Below are 18,073 nucleotides of genomic sequence, written 5' to 3'. Positions count from 1 at the left end.
CGCCTACGGAGAGGATTGCCTGGCTCCAGCATCAGCTCTCACTTAGCATAGCGGATGGACGAATCTGCCAGGCACTGCGGGACAGTCCGGGGCACCTACAGAAGCGCAGCTTGGAGAAACCGAAGTGACACACGAAGGAGCCTCCTGGGACCGCAGAACCTGCCCCGTGTCTCCCCCCCTCCCCCTCCACCCCCTCCCCGAGCCGCCCGCCTGCTCTTCCCCTCCCAGCGCCGCGGCTGCGGCTGCTTTAACCGGGCAGGGGGGGTGCGGGCAGCCCCGCCGACGTCGTGGGCATCAGCTGACCGTGCGGGGCTCTGCCTCCTCCCGGGCCGCCCGTCCCCAGCACCACTCCGGCGGCGGCGGCGGCTCCGCCGGGCCGGTCCCCGCGGCTCCCGGGGCAGCACCCGCCGCCGGCTCCCCCAGCCCCGCAGCCGCCGCGCTCCCTGCGCGCCCGCCCCTCGCCCCTTCCTTCCTCTCCTCCTCCTCGCTGCCGGGGGAAGCCCCAGAGCCGGAGCCCTCCCTGCCCTGACCCGCGGAGAAGTTGGGATGCTCCCAGCGTTCTTCCCAGAGCTCCGAGTTTAGGGCGGGATTTTCGTTCCCCGCTCTTTCACTTTTTTTTTTTTTTTAAGGCTCGGTTTTTGCTGGGATTTTTTTTTTTTCTCCTTTCTTTCTTTCTTTCCCTTCTTTTTTCTCGTTACCAGGCAAGCCGGGCGCCTGCGATGGCTGGCAGCCCCGAGCCGCCCGCGGGCAGAGGCGCCCCGTGAGGCAGGGCGGCGCGCCCGGCGGGCATGCCCCGCCGCCGGGGGGATGCGGGCGGGCAGCCCGCGGCCGGCCGCTCCGGCGCCGTGACCGAGGATGCCCGCGACCCGGCCGCTTCTCCCCTCCCGCCCGAGCTCGCAGGGCTCCCGCTGACCGCAGCCGCGGGGATTACAGCAGCTCCAGGGGACCAGACCTCGGAGCAGAGCCCCGGGATCCCCGGAGAGAGGAGCTGCCCGCTGTGAACGGCTCTGCAAGGCGGCTGCCCCCTCCCCGCCGCGCCTCCAGCCTCCGGATGGGGCCGAGGATCGCCCGCCGGGCAGCGGGGCTGCGCCCGTAGATGCTCCGCTCCTCCCTCCAGCTCTCCGCACCCGCGGCTCGGCTCCCTCCCTGCTCACCGCCCCGAGGAGGGCGCGCACCCAGCCCGCCGGGGCGCCGGGGCCGCGCCGCAGCCGGGCTCCGCGGGATGCGGCTCCGCGGGGCGCCGCGGGAGCGGGCGCGGGTGCGGAGCGAGCGCCGCCTGCGCTGAGCCGGCCCGCGGACCCCCGCGGCAAACCAACCCCGCCGCCAGCCAAACCGCCGGACCCAGCGACCTGCTCATAAATGTGATCCCCCCGCCGCCGCCTCCACCCGCCCTTCTCCCTCCCCTCCCTCCTCTCCCGCGGCTCCATCCCTCCCCCTGCTCCTCTCCCCAAAGACGGTGTGCCCCCCCACCACCCCCCCCGCCGGTGTTCTGCCCCCCGCCAGTCACCGCCATGGAGCTCTCGGAGGTGCGGTGCCTGAGCGACAGCGATGAACTTTACACCATCAACAGGACCCCCCCCGGCAGCGGCAGACCCCAGCGCCTGCTGTGGCAGACGGCCGTGCGCCACATCACCGAGCAGCGCTTCATCCAGGAGCACAGCAGCAGCAGCGGCGGCAGCAGCAGCGGTGGGGGCAAGGGCTTCAGCTCCGAAGAGACCTGCTGCCCCAATCACCACCCCCACCCGCCGCACTACCACCACCACCACCACCACCTCCGGAGACAGTCGGCCGGCCGGAGTTTGGGCGGCGAGCGCCACAACAATGGAGGGACCAAAGTCTTCCCAGAACGCACGAGCAGCAGTGGGGACCTGGGCTTTCTGCCCCTGGACTGTGCCCCCAGCAACTCCGACTTTTTCCTCAACTGGGGTTATACCTATCGCGGGGTGATCTTCCCCACTCTCCGTAACTCCTTCAAGTCTCGGGACTTGGAGCGCCTTTACCAGCGCTATTTCTTGGGCCAGCGGCGCAAATCCGAGGTGGTCATGAACATCCTGGACGTGCTGACCAAGCTGACCCTGCTGTTCCTCCACTTGACCCTGGCCTCCGCTCCCATGGACCCCATTAAGGGCATCCTTTTGGGCTTCTTCACCGGTATCGAGGTGGTGATCTGTGCCTTAGTGGTGGTCAGGAAGGACACGACCTCGTACACCTACCTGCAGTACAGCGGTGTGGTCACTTGGGTGGCCATGGCCACGCAGATCTTGGCGGCTGGCCTGGGCTGTGGCCTCCTTGGGGACGGCATTGGCTATGTGCTCTTCACGCTTTTTGCAACCTACAGCATGCTCCCGCTGCCACTCACCTGGGCCATCCTGGCTGGGCTGGTCACCTCTGTCCTGCAGCTCGTCATGCAGCTGGTTATCCCCAGGTTGGCCGTGACTTCCCTCAACCAGGTACCGTGGTGAGGAAAGGGTGGGAACTTTCCTCTTCCCCATCACTCTGGGTGAGAGGAGATGTGGGGTGTCCCAAGATATCCTCTCCCTTTTAGTCAGGTGCTCAGATGTTCATTACCTGGAGGGGAGACCATAGGCAAAATGCAACCTTCTCCTTTCCCATTCCTCACTCCCCCACTGCCTATCCCAAGGTTTCATCTCAAGCTGGGGGTGGTGACACTTCCTAATGCTCTGTCCCCTCTCCTTGTATGTTCTCTACACTGTTGTCCCTTGAAATAGCTTTGGAGAGAGAAGCTCCTGGGGCAAGTGGGGAGGGCAGGTCATTTATCATTCCCTTTCCTTACTTCCAGCAGTGGTCCATGCCATGAGATGATTCTCTTGGTCAAACTGTCCCACTGCTCATCTTTTTTTAGTTCCTCATGCCTTTTGACTCTGGATCTGCTGGGAGGACTGGTACTTTCGTATGTGCAGCACAGCTTGGTCTGGTCTATGGGAAAACAGCAGCAAAGCATGCTGCTCTATTGCCAGGGGAGCAGTGAAATCAGGAGAAAGCTCCCCTTGGAGGTTTGGTGTGAGATCCTAGGCTGGCTTTGGAGGGCACCGGGAAGCCTTTTCTGCTGGTGGTCGTGGGGCAAGCATTGTTGTGCTGCATCCTTACAAATGATGTCTAGGACGAAGTACTGGTTGCGTGGGGGACAGGTGGTGCAGTGCAAACTGCTGAGAGGCACTGGGCAAGATATGGGTCTGAGGAGTTAAAACTAGGATTAACCTGACTTCACACTCACCTGGCTTCTTCCATATGAAAGTGAGAATGCACCGAACCCCCAACAACCCTGCAAGGCAAGGAAACACTGCCTTTCTAGGGCAACTTAATCCTGGAAATTCTTGCTGCTCTCTTCCCCCTCGCCCCCCTTCCCAGACTGTCACCGCTTTGTGCTACCGATATTTCACAGTGGATTATCATCTCCATTTGGCTAGCTCCGGGGAGTCGGGGAGAAGGGATGGAGGTACCGGCACATAATCCCCAGAGGAGGGAGGGTGCAGAGGAATGTGTTGGTGGTGGCATGTTGTTTACACAAATGCTGGGATGCGCAGCTGGGAAGTGGCTGATCTTGCACCTGAAAGTTTTGATGATGATGGTCCTTGGGACACATCTATCTCCCTCAGACCCTGGTCCTCCTGAAATTCCTGCCCACCCCTGTGCCCCTCCTCCCTCCACAGACTTGTTAGCTGTGGGCTGCCTGACCTCACTTCCCAGAGGCCAGGCTCACCCTGTTTCGGGAAAAGCTTCCCCAGTGTGTTGTGCCTGGCTGAGCCTTATGGATGTGAGACAATTAGACTGTGCAGGGCTGTTCCCCAGCTCTTGGTAACGTGCTGATGAATGAACTGCAGCCGTGCGCCGTGTCCCACTCCCGTGCGCTGCTGGTGCTATTAGTGCTGGGTCAAAAGCTGTGTGAGTTGTGCCGATTTCTTAATTTACTTCCATGTCCTATCCTGGAGCTATGAGTAATGCGCTGCTATCTCATTATGCGCAGGTATCAAGGCTGTTTAGCCAGTGCACACACACGTGCATGCATCTCCAGCATACATTCCTATCAAAGACATTTCTCAGGAGAGATAGTAATATCTTCATTTTGCAGCCCGGAACCTTGCCAGTTGCGTGAATGAACTGCCTTTGAGCAGTGCGCAATGAGAGATTACCAGCCAGACGATTGCCTTCATGAACTACACGTATAAATCTCCTTAGCAGGATCCGCACAGCTTGCCACACGTCGGTGTTGATTTACACCGGCTCCCGCCTTCCCAGATTCCGCTTCACGTCGCCCGGTCGTGCGCCGCTTCCGCCCTTTGCCTCCGGCCGGCTACGGGAGAGCCCGGGTCCCTGCCCGCCGCGGGGTTTGCTCCCACCCCGCCGCGGGGGGAGCTCGCGGGGGGTCCGGGGTCCCGCTCGCTGCCCCCCGCACGGCGCGGCGCGGCGGGGCCCGGCGGGGGCGGGGGCGCGGGGCGCGGCCGCCCGGGCGCTGTCCGCCGGCGCGGTGCTGAAGCGGCCCGAGGGCGCCCCCCGGCGGCCGCGGCGGGAACCCGCCCGCTGCGCCCCCGCGCACGGCGCCGCGCAGCCTCCGCGCCTCCCGGCGGCGGGCCCTGCGCCCCCTCCAGCGCTCGGCCGAGGGGCTTCGGGGGGGCCGGACCTGGCGCCCGGGGAGAGGCGCGGTCCTGCTTTGATGCTTTGCAGCGTGCGCCATTTTTTCACTTTTCCCAGGGAACTGCAGAGCCCTTTTGAGTGTTAGAGAATGAGGGCTTTTACGGCTGATGGAGGGTGTATAGCCACTGCTTTACAGGTCCAGAGAATTTAATGGACTGTGACATCAAGGTTATATAGGAAACCTTTGGGGCAAAACCGATGTCTTGATCTTGCAGGCTAAGCACTCTCTTTTATCACAGGGCTTATTTTCCAGGTAAAATACTGCATTTTCCCTTCAGAGAAGCCTTTCAAGACTAAATGAACTATTGGATTATGTAGCAATACCTGTGACCATCTTGCTGTGCCTCAGGATGCAGACAGTTGCTTACACTGGACAAAACCAGGAATTAAAATATACAGTGAAAGAAAAAAGCAGAGGGTAAAACTCTGATCATGGTGCAGATAACGGGTTTTCCACTGATTTTTATAAGACCAGGATTTCATGCAGAGAAAATACTGAATTAAATTCTGACCAGAAGGAATTGTCTGCCCTGGAGTCAGTTTATTACTGTACCCAATAATATCCATGGGCACAATGGTTCTGATTCTCTTCTCAGTCATAGGGGTATAAATCATTTATAAGTCTATTTAAACTCATAAAGTTGCAACAGTTTATACAAGAGGAAAATCAAGTCCTGTGATCTGTTTTCCATTAATCTCTTAATTAATCCTAGTTTTCATTGGTAAATATGTTCACAAGCAGTTCAAATCATTGGCAATGCTGAACACAAGCATGCAGTACTACTGCCTGATTCAGCTATTTGTTGCAGTTAACAAAGTATACATTATCACGAATACAAATAATGACCACTGTTCACTAGTTTTTCTTGCAGTAACACTTAAGAGGCCATCTGATTTTTCTTCCCTTGCATCTCAAAATTCATCTGAACCAGCATCCTAGGTAAAGGTGATGGAGAAAGACTCCCTTGAAATTGGAAACACAACAAAACAAACGTAGAGTCACTCATTTCAATCCTGCCAAGTGCTCAGTGCTTCTGGGGAGATATGACCACCATTAAACCCAGCTGACCCCAGCCTGAAATGCTGACCAATGCGCTGCTGCTCAACCAGGGGACAGCCATCAAAAAAGAGCCTGGTACCATGATTTAGGTAAAAGCAACACTGGTACTGACTTGACTGAAGATTCTGTCAGGAAACAAATAAGAAATGCAAGATCTTACTGGTAAAGAAGTAAAGTGCATTGATTTGTGTGCCTGGTCAGATACCATGCTGGGGGTGGTGTTTGTCTCTGACATTCCTCAAAATGAAATTTTAATTTGTTTTGCATTCATTCTTACTTTTTCCTTGGTGATAATGTAGGATACAATCCAAAATTTCTAAGACCATATATGTGTTTCAGGCATATGGGGAAGAATAAACAACTTAGAGCTCCTTAGTGTTACATAACATAGGCAGATTATAATATAGATATGAATTTTGACAGGCTTGGAATTATGTAAGATACAAACATACTCTCGATACATGAGTAAATTCCACTAGTGTAAGCCTACTGTTGTATGTCACCTGCATAAGGGATACCTTGGAGGATCAAGTCCTAAGTTACACATAGTAAATAACACTATAAATATATATTTGGAAATAACCTTGAATGGGTAGTATCAAGACTGGGGAAACTAATTCTTTTCCCTCTGTTAGCATCTGTCTTTCCAAGTCTAGGCAGTTCTGTGAATTAATATTGTGATTTTTACTTCCTTGTGTTTTTTTCCCCAAATCCTCTAAGAGAGTTATTAATAAAGGAAGAGGCAGAATTCATGAAGTCACATGGGGTCCTATAGAGATAAATCTGTATAATTATACAATGGCAGCTGACAGCTTTTACGTGCATACTTCAGCTACATGTTTTCCAAAATCTGATCACAGATATCAGTATATGAGTATGTACAAAACACTCATCCTTCAAAATCTCTGCCAAATGCTTGTGGAGTATCTGTTAAATCTGTAGGGTATAAGGATATTCTAAGTTGGCTACCATTTGAGAATCAGAATCAGAACACGCCACCTTTATCCCTCTGGTTGCTTTCATAGCATTGTTTACTATTTTTTTTTTCTGCCATAGACCTTTGTGGGTGACTTATAACCTGATTGTGTGATTTTAGACTGGATTATGATCTGGTTTCCTTTTATATCCCATAATATCACCTGACCAGTATCAGTGGGTCACAGCGTAATTAGGTTAGAATAGGATACACTTTCCTCTGAAGCAGCTGCATCATTGTTGTGCTAAGTAGGGCAAATGCCTTAGTTATATTTACAATTTGATGATTAATTGCCTTCAGAGTTCCCCCAAAATGGAGGAGCTCAGGCAGAAACATGAATAAAACCTGCTTTGATCAGTGAGTTTCAGCAAATAACAGTTAGTACACTTGTTCTCAATGGAAGTTACTTAACTAGATTCAATGTGACACTTTTTCTGTTGTCAGGACACTTCTGGGTTGTTCTTAAGGTGTTGTTTATTGCTTGATAGTTGTTTCTTATGGCCTAGAAAGAGGCATATGCTCTAAAGTAGCAGAATCTAATGCAAAATAATCACACACCAGAGCAGCACACTTACAGCTGACAGTTAACTGCAGATCATGCTAGAATGATCCTTATTATCCTGTGCAGAAGACTGAAGTGATAAACATCTCTGGTCCATCCTCTTACTGCACTTCTCAACCCTGTCAATGATCTGATCTGAACAGGAAAGAGAAAAGGGCAAAACTAGAACTATTTAATGGATTCTTCTCTTTCCAGAGGGCAGAGAAGGTACAGAGTGGAAGAACTCCTTCCTCCATTTTCCTTATTTCCAGCATGTCTGGCTAAGCATAACAAAAACTAGAGTGTTTCATGTAAAAGGTGAATTTTGAGTAAACAGAAAATTAAGCTTTAAAGTAATGCTTAGGCTGATGGAAACTCCAAACCCAAACCCCCTTACTCAGCTGCTGCCTAGCACACCTTCCCTGCAGGCACCTTGTTAACATCACATTTCTTTAAGTGCAGTCTTCTTGCACTTAACTGCACTTATCTTTCTGAGCATCCCGTGAAGTGCTTCAATGACTCAACGTTAAAGTTACCGTTCAGCCTAGCCAGAATCCAAACACTGTTGTACTGGGAACATTTTGGCATTGTACTACACACAAAGAGCCTGCTTGATGTCAAAGCCAGATGAGAAGGGGATTTTGCTCTTCTTCTGTGTAACAAATGTGGTGATGAAGGTGTTCCTGGGATGTGGCAGACTAAGGTTTAAACCCCTTTTTCCCCAGAGGGGAATGAAATCCGCCTCTTACCTCATCAGACAGTTTCCAAAGCAAATCTTCCCTCCATTCCTAGCACAGCTGTTCTTCTGGGAAGATAAACAGTTAAGATCCAGTGGGCCAAAAAAAGAAAGAACAAACAATCCTGACTCTGTAACCAACTGATTAAGGAATTAATCTCTGGTGGTGTCCTTGCTGAACATTTTGGGGTTTTATATAATGCTATTAAATCATTCCCTCAGGAACACTTCCCGGCCAGCAGGTTGTACGGTCTGCTTCCCTCTCTCTGACCCGATGAATCTTGAATCTCTTTTTAAGAGTGTTGCAGCTCCCCTGGCGAATTTCTCTCCCTGCTCATCTGCTGCCCCTCCGTCTCCTCAAAAGCAAATACAGCCTACAAGGAAGGCATTTCCTAGGGAGGCAGGAGATACTGAATGAAGGGTGAACCTCCAGTCATCGAGGTGCTACACAGAAGATATATAGCTATTTGAAAAGACAATAATAGGCCCTGTTCAGTATTTGAACAAAAAGATATAGGTACTGCCCTCTGGGGTGGAGGGGAAGGGCGCTTGGGGCTGAGGAGCCCAAATATAGGGAAAAAACTTCATAGTCAATCTTTAAATCCTGGAGAAAAATGAGGTTTAAGATATACTCCCTGTCTTTCATAGTTCCCTCCTAGCTAGCTCTCCTCCTGTTCATCACACTGGCTATTTTATATTCAGACATTAGATTCTTTTTGAACGCTGTGTAAGGACCTGTAAGACCATGGTGACATTCAACACAGGCTTCTCACTTAAACTCTAATAGTCATGTGTCTGCAAATGAGGTGCACAAGGACCTTGCTTTGTGGCTTCTGAGCCTTTTTTCCCCCATCTAGCCCTTCCTCCAGAGACAAACTCTGTTTCACTTGCTCTGTTCTTGGTGCAGTGCAGCTTGTCCCCATCCCCAGCACAGAAGGGACTGTAGAGTTACAATCTGTCCCAAGGAGGAAGAAGAAAACAAATTGCTGAGTTAGTGGTGCAGTGGATCTTGAGCGTTTTGGTACCAGCCTCACAAATTCGAACTAGAGATAAAAGAGACCTGGCTGGTCAAAAAGGATCAAGCACAAAAAGTACTTAGCATTTCTTGGAACTAAGGATCTTACTAACAGATCTTATTAGGGCCTGACTGACCCGGAGACTCCCAATAGCTTGATTTAGGGACCTTATTTAAAGCCCACAGAGTGTAATATAAAGATTCCCACAGGCACTAGGATTTTCAGGTGAACCAAGATGATCACTTCTCAGGACCCTCTTTAGGGAAAGCATTGCTCTGACTCCACATTTCTTCTGAAAGAGAACACAAATGTGGACATCCCGCCCCTCCAGGAATCTCTTGGAGTGAGCTGTGTCACTCGTGAGCTCTGTCCAAACACCCAGGTCTGCAGACAGAGAGACGAGTGTGGTGCTGCTTAATCTAGAACAAAAAATGTCAGGAAATGTACAGAGGATGAACTGCAAAGCCAGGCAACGATTGGCTGACAGTAATATTTCATCATGCCAGTTTTGTTTATTAACAACTATTTTAAGAATTGCTGCTATTTTATTTGCCAGCTTCTTCTGCTGCAAGGTTTCATGCAGTTAGCCCTAGAGGAGAGAGGAAGGCTGCTGAGTTCATTAATTAACCATTGCTGCAGTCTGAGAAACAGCTGAAGCATACCACTGTAAAAAATAAAGCAAAACTAACCCAAGCCAAGTTTTGGTTTGTGTTTTTTTTTTTTTTTCCACAACCCCCATTGTACTTCTCCCAAACAGACTGATGCTGATGTTATTATTTTATATGATGTTCTTAGTTTTAATCTGGAGAACAGTTGCCCCTGGTATACATGAAAGACTATATTAATTAGTTTAATGATTTAATTCTTCTACATACTCAAATTTCTTTTTCAATTTTGATTTAATCATTCCTTTACAGTTCTGGATTTTTCTATATCTTCACTTTCCTTTGTTTTAACAGCACAGTCCCTTAAAAATAAAATGCAGAAATCCCTCTTCACTGGAATCAACAGAATCATTCAACAGCAGCAGAATCCTAATTAGGAAAATCAGCTTGTTTCTTTAGAGAGATCTTATTTTCAGGCACTTTATTGTTTCTCCTTTGTTCAAACTCTGCTGTTTCCTTTACATGGGAGCTACTCAGGGATGGAGCTATCTATTCTGTGCTGCTTCCTTCAGTTCTACCAGAGTAGGAGCCTCATCCATCAGTCCGGAGGTATCTTCTCAATGCAAATAAGAAATAATAATAATCAGGAAAATTAATCAGCACAGAAGAACTATGTAATATTATACTGTATACCAGGTGTTTTATAACTCTGGAGTAAGGCTCTTAGGTAAAGAAATTACTTAGATCTCATGGCAGTTATTCAAATAACTGTTCAAGATCTAGATAGACACATTCTTTTAACCAATCATTCCCTGCCATATGTGAAAGTACCTCTAATGCAAATTAGTATTAATAATCTTCATAAGCTTACTAGACAGGGTTATAATTGACATAGAAATCTTCCCACACATGTTCAGTATGGATCTAATTTAATGTGCAAGATATGTGTGTTCTTTTAGAGGAAGGAGTGATACTCACTACAGATGTCAGTTAGGGACTGCGAATGAAGATCATTCCCACCTCATCACTCAATCTATCATTGGCCTGTGCTGACCCCCACACATCAATTTATGTTTCTGGATTTCATTTGATTTGAAAATTTGCCTTCCTCAGTTGCTGTAGTATGTGACTAATGAATTAAATTGCTTTGAGATTTTTGTGCGAATCCTGCCCACCACCTTCCATGATACATTAAAAGAGGAGTCTTGTATTGACTTCCGTCAGCCGCACACATTTTTTTGTTAAAAAGTGAATACATTGAATGTAGTGGGAATGTTTGCAAATAACTTTACGCTTTTTTAAAAGACCACATTCCACATAATTCTTTTAAGGGCTGGAAGGCATGTCTTATGAGGAGCAGCTAAGGATCCTGGGTATGTCTAGTTTGGAGAAAAGGAGGCTGAGGGGTGACCTCTTTGCTCTCTACAGCTTCCTGAGGAGGGGAAGGTGCTGATCTCTTCTCCCTGGTATCCAGTGATAGGATGTGTGCAAATGGTTCAAAGCTGCACCAGGGGAGGTTCAGCCTGGACATTAAGAAGGATTTCTTTACCAAGAGGATGATCAAACACTGCAATAGGCTTCCTAGAGAGGTGGTTGATGTTTCAAGCCTGTCAATATTCAAGAGGCATTTAGACAATGCCCTTAATAACAAACTTCAACTTTTGGTCAGCCCTGAAGTCGTCAGGCAGTTGGACTAGATGATTGCTGTAGGTCCCTTCCAACTGCTATTCTATTCTATTCTATTCTATTCTATTCTATTCTATTCTATTCTATTCTATTCTATTCTATTCTATTCTATTCTACTTCAGCCTAATCATCAGTGACTCCAAGATCCCTTTACATTAGACTATCTGTGCTGAGTAGATGCTATACGCTATACAGTTTATACGAAGCTGTTCTTGCAGCACTGGTCTATAGAGCCAGCCACCTGCTCAGCTGACCTTGTGACCCCATGCTTCTTGCTTTCACATCTATGCAGTGGACCAGTTTCAATGAGGGGAATGGAGAAGATTCCCACCTTGATTATTGTGTTGCCTTAATATGTGTCTTTCCAAGTCTGGGATCCATAGATTCAAACTGCCTCACCTAGAACTGAGGGAAACCCAGAAATCAATTGACCAACAAGAAATTCCCTCCTTCCTGGGTGATGAACGAAGTTGTCTGGAGGTTGTAGGTCTCAGGCTGAGCTCTGTGCTGCCCAAAGAGTTAAGCGAAGCCGGACACATGTCTGGATTCAGTTCACCCCTCTCCCCAAAGGCTGTAGCTATATTAACTCCTCCCAAACAGGGTGCCTGCATCCAGCCTGCGAGGTGGGAGAAGCAGGTCTATGATGACTGCTGAACAACACATGGGAACTGCAGAGGGAGGGTTGGCTGACCAATGTCAGAACAGTGCCTGTGACCATTCTGGCAGTTTAACAGCATAGATCATTGCATTCCAAAGACATTCCTTGATGCTGTTTAGTGCACTGCAGGGATGCAGCCTCCCACCTGCCTGCCCTCCTCTGAATTGCAATGAAGCTGAGTGGGAGGTGTGTACTTGATTTTCCTGATCAAGGTGCTAAGTGCATAAAGTAGCCTATACTTGAAGCATTAAGGGAGCAGTATATCACAAAATGGACAGAGAGGTTTCTAGTATATTCCTCCAAGATCTGAAAGTCCTTGAGAGTAGCCAGTGAAAATTGTTCTCTGAGATATAGGCAGAACTTAAGGCATATGGATCTTGCCCAAGGATGTTACTGTAAGAAATTCTTTGACATTTCTAGGGTGCAGCTAAATGCCACTCTGACTGATGCTATGATAATTTCCATGTTCTCCCCAATCCCTAGAGTAATAGGCATCTTGTTGACAATAATGGGAAGAAAAGAAGAATTTATTATATGTATTTCATTTCTGCTAACGTAATTGCTTTTGTCTGCTATGTTTCATTAGCCACCTGAGAGGCCACAGGAATGGTAGAAGAACACATGAAGTGTTCCCATTTTCTATGTGATGGTACAGGATAATAGAGCCTCCAATAATCTCCTTATAATCTTAATAGCTCTTCATGTTTAGAAATTATTTTTCCAATGACTTATCACTTTCTTTCCTGTAAAAATATATTTGTGTCTACTTATGCTTAAGGGATAGTTATGTACATTGTTTGATGACAGCCACTCTTTGCTGTTCCTCTATAGTGGAATATCTAATGTAAGCATTCAGCTACTCCAGATCCCACCAACAATGACACAATAACATTTAAAGGGTTTGAAGAGAGGAAATGTCTGTACACCAATGCACGCAGCGTGGGGAATAAACAGGAGGAACTATAGGTCTGTGTGCATTCGCAGGGCCATGATCTCATTGCAATCACAGAGACACGGTGGGAGAGCTCACATGACCAGAATGTGGTCATGGATGGCTACAGGCCTTTCAGGAAAGACAGACCAGCAAGGGGAGGTAGGGGCTGCTCTCTATGGGAGGGAGCAACTGGAATGCATCGAGCTCTGCCTTGGAGTGAAAGGAGAATAGGGTGAGAGCTTGTGGGTAAAAATTAAGGGACAGCCAAATATGGGTGACACTGTTGTGGGCATTTGCTAAAGGCCACCTGATCAAGAAGAGGAAGCTGATGAAGCCTTCTACAGACAGCTGGAAGTAGCCTCGCAATTGCAGGCCCTCATCCTCATGGGGGACTTCAACCTCCCTGATATTTTCTGGAAAAGCAGCTTGGCAAGACATGCATGATCCAGAAGGTTCCTGTAGAGCATCGAGGGCAACATTTTGGTGCAGGTGGTGGAGGACCCAATGAGGCAAGATGTGCTGCTCGACCTTATCCTAACAAACAAGAAAGGGCTGTTTGAGAATGTGAGAGTTGGGTGTACCCTTGGCTGCAGTAACCATGAGGTGGTTGAGTTTAGGATACTGCAAATTAGAAGGAGGGCTATGAGTCAGGTTACAACCTTGGACTTCAAGAGGGCCAACTTTGGCCTCTTGAAAGACCTGTTAGGAGGAATCCCATGGGCTAGGGCTCTGGAAGGTAGGGGAGTCCAAGAGAGCTGGTCGGTATTCAAGGACCACTTCCTCCGAGCTCAAAATCAGTGCATCCCTGTGAGGAAGAAGTCAAGCAAAGGAGCCAGAAGACTCACATGAATGAGCAAAGAGCTTCTAGAAAAACTCAAATAGAAGGAGGACGTATAGAGTATGTGGCAAAAGGGACTGGCCACTTGGGAGGAATATAGGAGTGTTGCCAGGGTATGCAGAGATGCAACAAGGAAGGCCAAGGCCCACTTGGAATTAAATCTGGCAAGGGATGTCAAAGATAACAAGAAGGGCTTCTTTAAATACTTCAGCAGTAAAAGGAAGTCTGGGGATACAGTGGGCCCACTGCTGAACGAGGAAGGGGCCCTGGCAACACAGGATGCAGAGAAGGCAGAGTTACTGAATGCCTTCTTTGTGTCGGTCTTTACTGCCAAGGCTGGCCCTCAGGCATCCCAGCCCCCAGAGGAGAGAGAGAAAATCTGGAGAAAGGAAGACTTCCCCTTCGTTGAGGAGGATTGGGTCAGAGATCGCCTATGCAAACTGGATCCTTGCAACTCCATGGGCCCTGATGGGAAGCACCCGCGAGTGCTGAGGGAGCTGGCAGATGTTCTTGCTGAGCCACTCTCCATCGTCTTTGAAAGGTTGTGGAGGACAGGAGAGGTGCCTGAGGACTGGAGGAGAGCAAATGTCACTCTAGTCTTCAAAAAGGGCAAGAAGGAGGACCTGGGAAACTCTAGGCCAGTCAGCCTCACCTCCATCCCTGGAAAGGTGATGGAGCAGTTCATCATGGAGGTCATCTCCAAGCATGTAAAGGACAAGAAGTTTATCATGCTTGACCAAGGAGATCATGCTTGACCAAGCTGATAGCCTTCTATGATGGTGTGACTGGCTGGGTAGATGAAGGGTGAGCAGTGAATGTTCTTTACCTCAACTTCAGTAAGGCATTTGACACTGTCTCCCAAAGAATCATTGTAAGCAAGCTAAGGAAGCGTGGGTTGGATGAGAGGACAGTGAGGTGGACAGAGAACTGGCTCAACAACAGAGCTCAGAGGGTCGTGATCAATGGAGCAGAGTCTGGATGGAGGCCTGTCACTAGTGGTGTTCCCCAGGGGTCTGTGCTGGGTCCAGTCCTGTTCAATACATTCATCAATGACCTGGATGATGGGACCGAGTGTAACCTCAGCAAGTTTGCTGATGATCCCAAGCTGGGAGGAGTGGCTGATACACCAGCAGTCTGTGCTGCCATCCAGTGAGACCTGGACAGGCTGGAGAGCTGGGCCGAGGGGAGCCTCATGAAATTCAACAAGAGCAAGTGGAAGGTCCTGTCCCTGGGGAGGAACAACCCCAGGCATGAGTACAGGCTGGGGCTGAACTATTGGAAAGCAGCTCTGCTGAGAAGGACCTGGGAGTGCTGGTGGGCAGCAGGCTGACCATGAGCCAGCAATGTGCCCTTGTGGCCAAGAAGGCCAATGGTGTCCTGGGATGCAATAAAAGGATTGTGGCCAGCAGTTCGAGAGATGTTATCCTCCCCCTCTACTCTGCCCTAGTGAGACCACATTTGGAGTGCTGTGTCCAGTTCTGGGCCCCCCAGTTCAAGAAAGACAGGGAACTACTGGAGAGAGTCTAGCGGGGAGCTACGAAGATGATCAGGGGACAGAAGCATCTTCCTTATGAGGAAAGGCTGAGAGACCTGGCTTTGTTCAGCCTGGAGAAGACTGAGGGTGGATCTCATCAATAGCTATAAATATCTCAAGGGTGGGTCTCAAGAGGATGCGGCCAGACTCTTTTCAGTGGTGCCCAACGACAGGACAAGGGGCAATGGGCACAAGTTGGAACACTAGAAGTTTCACCTGAATATAAGGAAAAACTTTACATGAGGGTGCCAGAGCAGTGGAACAGGCTGCCCAGGGAGGTTGTGGAGTCTCCTTCCCTGGAGACATTCAAAATCCACCTGGATGCATTCCTGTGGCCCCTGCTCTAGATGTCCCTGCTCAAGCAGGGGATGTGGGCAAGATGATCTCCAGAGGTCCCTTCCAACCTGTACCATTCTGAGATCCTGTGATTCTGACTGTCAGTGGTAATGTGACTTTGAAGTAGTGTAAAAGCATGCATCTCAACATTATGCCGATTATTTTAAAGTGAAGAAATGCACTCACATGCAAAAAGATAGTTATAAGTTTAAGTTGTTTGATGGTCTGAGGCCTCGAAACTTAGTACGAAGATTGTTAAGGCCACTGTTCTTTGCTCTTCATGCAGCTAACAAAGCTTCTTCTGGCCCGATTGCTTTCCATGGCACCAGAACATGCTAACTTCCTTACTGAATTTACAAATCATCTGTCCAAGTGTCATTTATTAAAGAACTCTTTTGATGATGTACAAGAGGGAACAATATTTGAGATAACTTCTGGTTTTCTTCTGCAACACAAGGCTTCTGTAATTAAACTTGACATAGTTGATTTTTTTCAAATCCAGAAACAACTAATATATCTAATAAAATTGAATAATAACCCGTATTTTAATTTCTAAAGGTTCAAACCACTTGATAGATATAAATATATTTGTATTAGATAGACGCAATTATTCAGGAAACTCAGTGCGTGGAATTTTATGCTTTATTCTTTTTTTATAACTTGCTTTCAGGTTCAGTAATTACATTTGCAAGTCAAAATAATATTTACTATGTTCCTAAAGTTTGTGTATATCTAAAGAGAGTTTATAGGTGCAATTTAAAAATGGAAAATACACACACCATTAATTAAGAGATTTTTTTTTCTAATTACTATCATTAAAAACTCAAACTAAAATCTGCTAATCAAACTGTCATCTTCTGGCTAACAGCAATATAGATTCAGCAGTTGCAGATTTGCTGAGAACTTGCAAGGTGCTTCGTCAGAGCTTAGTGGCCTTTACCATATCATGACAATCCAAGGAATCTCAGATAAAAAAAAGAAAATGTTAAAGCATCCTACAAATAAGGAAAATATAAAAATACAAATCATAAACACACACACAAAAACGTTCTCATAGACTTCGTATGAACCTGTGGTCTACAAAACATGGAAAGGTCCATAGCAATTATTCCCAGGATAGTCAGCTGGCCTAGAACCCAATTTTCAATGTGACTTGGGGACTTAGAAGCACTGGGAGGTAGCAAGAGAGATTTTTCAACACTACACAAGCTAAGGGACTCCTTAAATCATTTAAATGGTTATAAGAGTATCTATCTTGTGGGACTCCTTAAGTCCCACTAACTCCCACCAAACTCAGTAGAGTTAAGCAGTCCTATACAGCATAGGCAATACAAAACTGAGCTGATACACTGGATGTATCAGCCATTGCACTGCCAATCAGAGGGACCTTGGCGGGCCGGAGAAATAGGCTGACAGGTATGCCATGTATTTCAATAGAAGGGAAATGCAAAGTTCTGCACCTGTTGAGGAATAACCCCATGCACCAGTATAGTGGCAGCTGACCAACTGGAAAGCAGCTCTGCAGAGAAGGCCCTGGGGGTCCTGGTGGACACCAAATTAACCACAAACCAGTGATGTGAAGGCCAAAGGCCTCCTGGGCTGCATTAGTCAGAACATTCCCAGTTGGTTGAGGAAGGTGATCCTTTCCCCCTGCTCAGCCCTGGTGAAACTCATCTGGAGAGCTGTATCCAGTGCTGGGCTACCCAGTACAGGAGAAACATGGACATACTGGAGTGAGTCCAGAGAAGGGCTGTGAGGGGCCATCTGACAAATGAGGAAAGGTTGAGAGAGCTGGAGATGAGAAGGTTCAGGGTATATGTGTATGTGAGGGGGTGATCTGATTAATATGTATAAACGCATTACTGGGGGGCAGTAAAGAAGACTGAGCCAAACTCTTCTCAGTGGTGCCAAGTGACAGGATGAGAGTCAATGGACACAAACTGAAAAACAGTAAGTTCCACTTAAACATAAAAATACCTTTTTTACTGTAAGGGAGATTGAACATTGTAACAGGTTGCCCAGAGATGTTGTGGAGTCTTCATCCCTGGAAATATTCAAAATCTGACTGGACAAAACCCCAAGCAACTTGCTTTAGGTGATCCTGCTTTGAGGAAGGAGGTTTGACTCTATGATCTCCAGAAGTCCCTTCCAAACTCATTTATTCTGTGATTCTGTGATAACAGTACAGGTATTGTTTCAAGTAGACAGATCTGAAGATCTGCTGATGATCTGGAGGGCAGAAGTAACATCTCCAAATCCAGTTGAAGCAAACACAAACCAAGTGCAGGGCACAGGTCCTGTGATTGCAGTGTGACACCTGCTTTCATATACGTGCCATGCCTTCTGTACTCACGTAAGTCGATTCCAGCTTTGAGTCTTACTGTGGGACTTAACTGCAGGCCAGTATCGTAGAATGATAGAATCATTTAGGTTGGAAAAGACCCTTAAGATCATTGAGGCCAACCGTAAATCTAACACTGCCAAGTCCACCACATATGAT

The 18,073-nt window shown here is 48.1% G+C and overlaps 1 protein-coding gene across 2 annotated transcripts in view; it reads left to right on the top strand.

Annotated features, from left to right (window-relative positions):
* Window positions 1-1,011: 1,011 nt before the first annotated feature.
* The window catches only part of ADCY8 (adenylate cyclase 8), a 137,992-nt gene continuing 120,930 nt past the window's right edge, over window positions 1,012-18,073 (top strand). Inside the window, exon 1 of one of the 2 annotated variants that reach the window (XM_075085835.1) lies at window positions 1,012-2,450. In XM_075085835.1, the coding sequence (XP_074941936.1) occupies window positions 1,512-2,450 (939 nt within the window). In that variant the 5' untranslated portion in view covers window positions 1,012-1,511. The remainder of the gene's footprint in view (window positions 2,451-18,073) is intronic. The other variant, XM_075085836.1, reaches the window with a different exon arrangement.

The sequence above is a fragment of the Phalacrocorax aristotelis genome, chromosome 2 (assembly GCF_949628215.1).
Source record: "Phalacrocorax aristotelis chromosome 2, bGulAri2.1, whole genome shotgun sequence".
Classification (NCBI taxonomy): domain Eukaryota; kingdom Metazoa; phylum Chordata; class Aves; order Suliformes; family Phalacrocoracidae; genus Phalacrocorax; species Phalacrocorax aristotelis.
The sequence above is the reverse complement of the archived record's forward strand: the minus strand, read 5'-3'. Positions and strand labels throughout refer to the sequence as shown.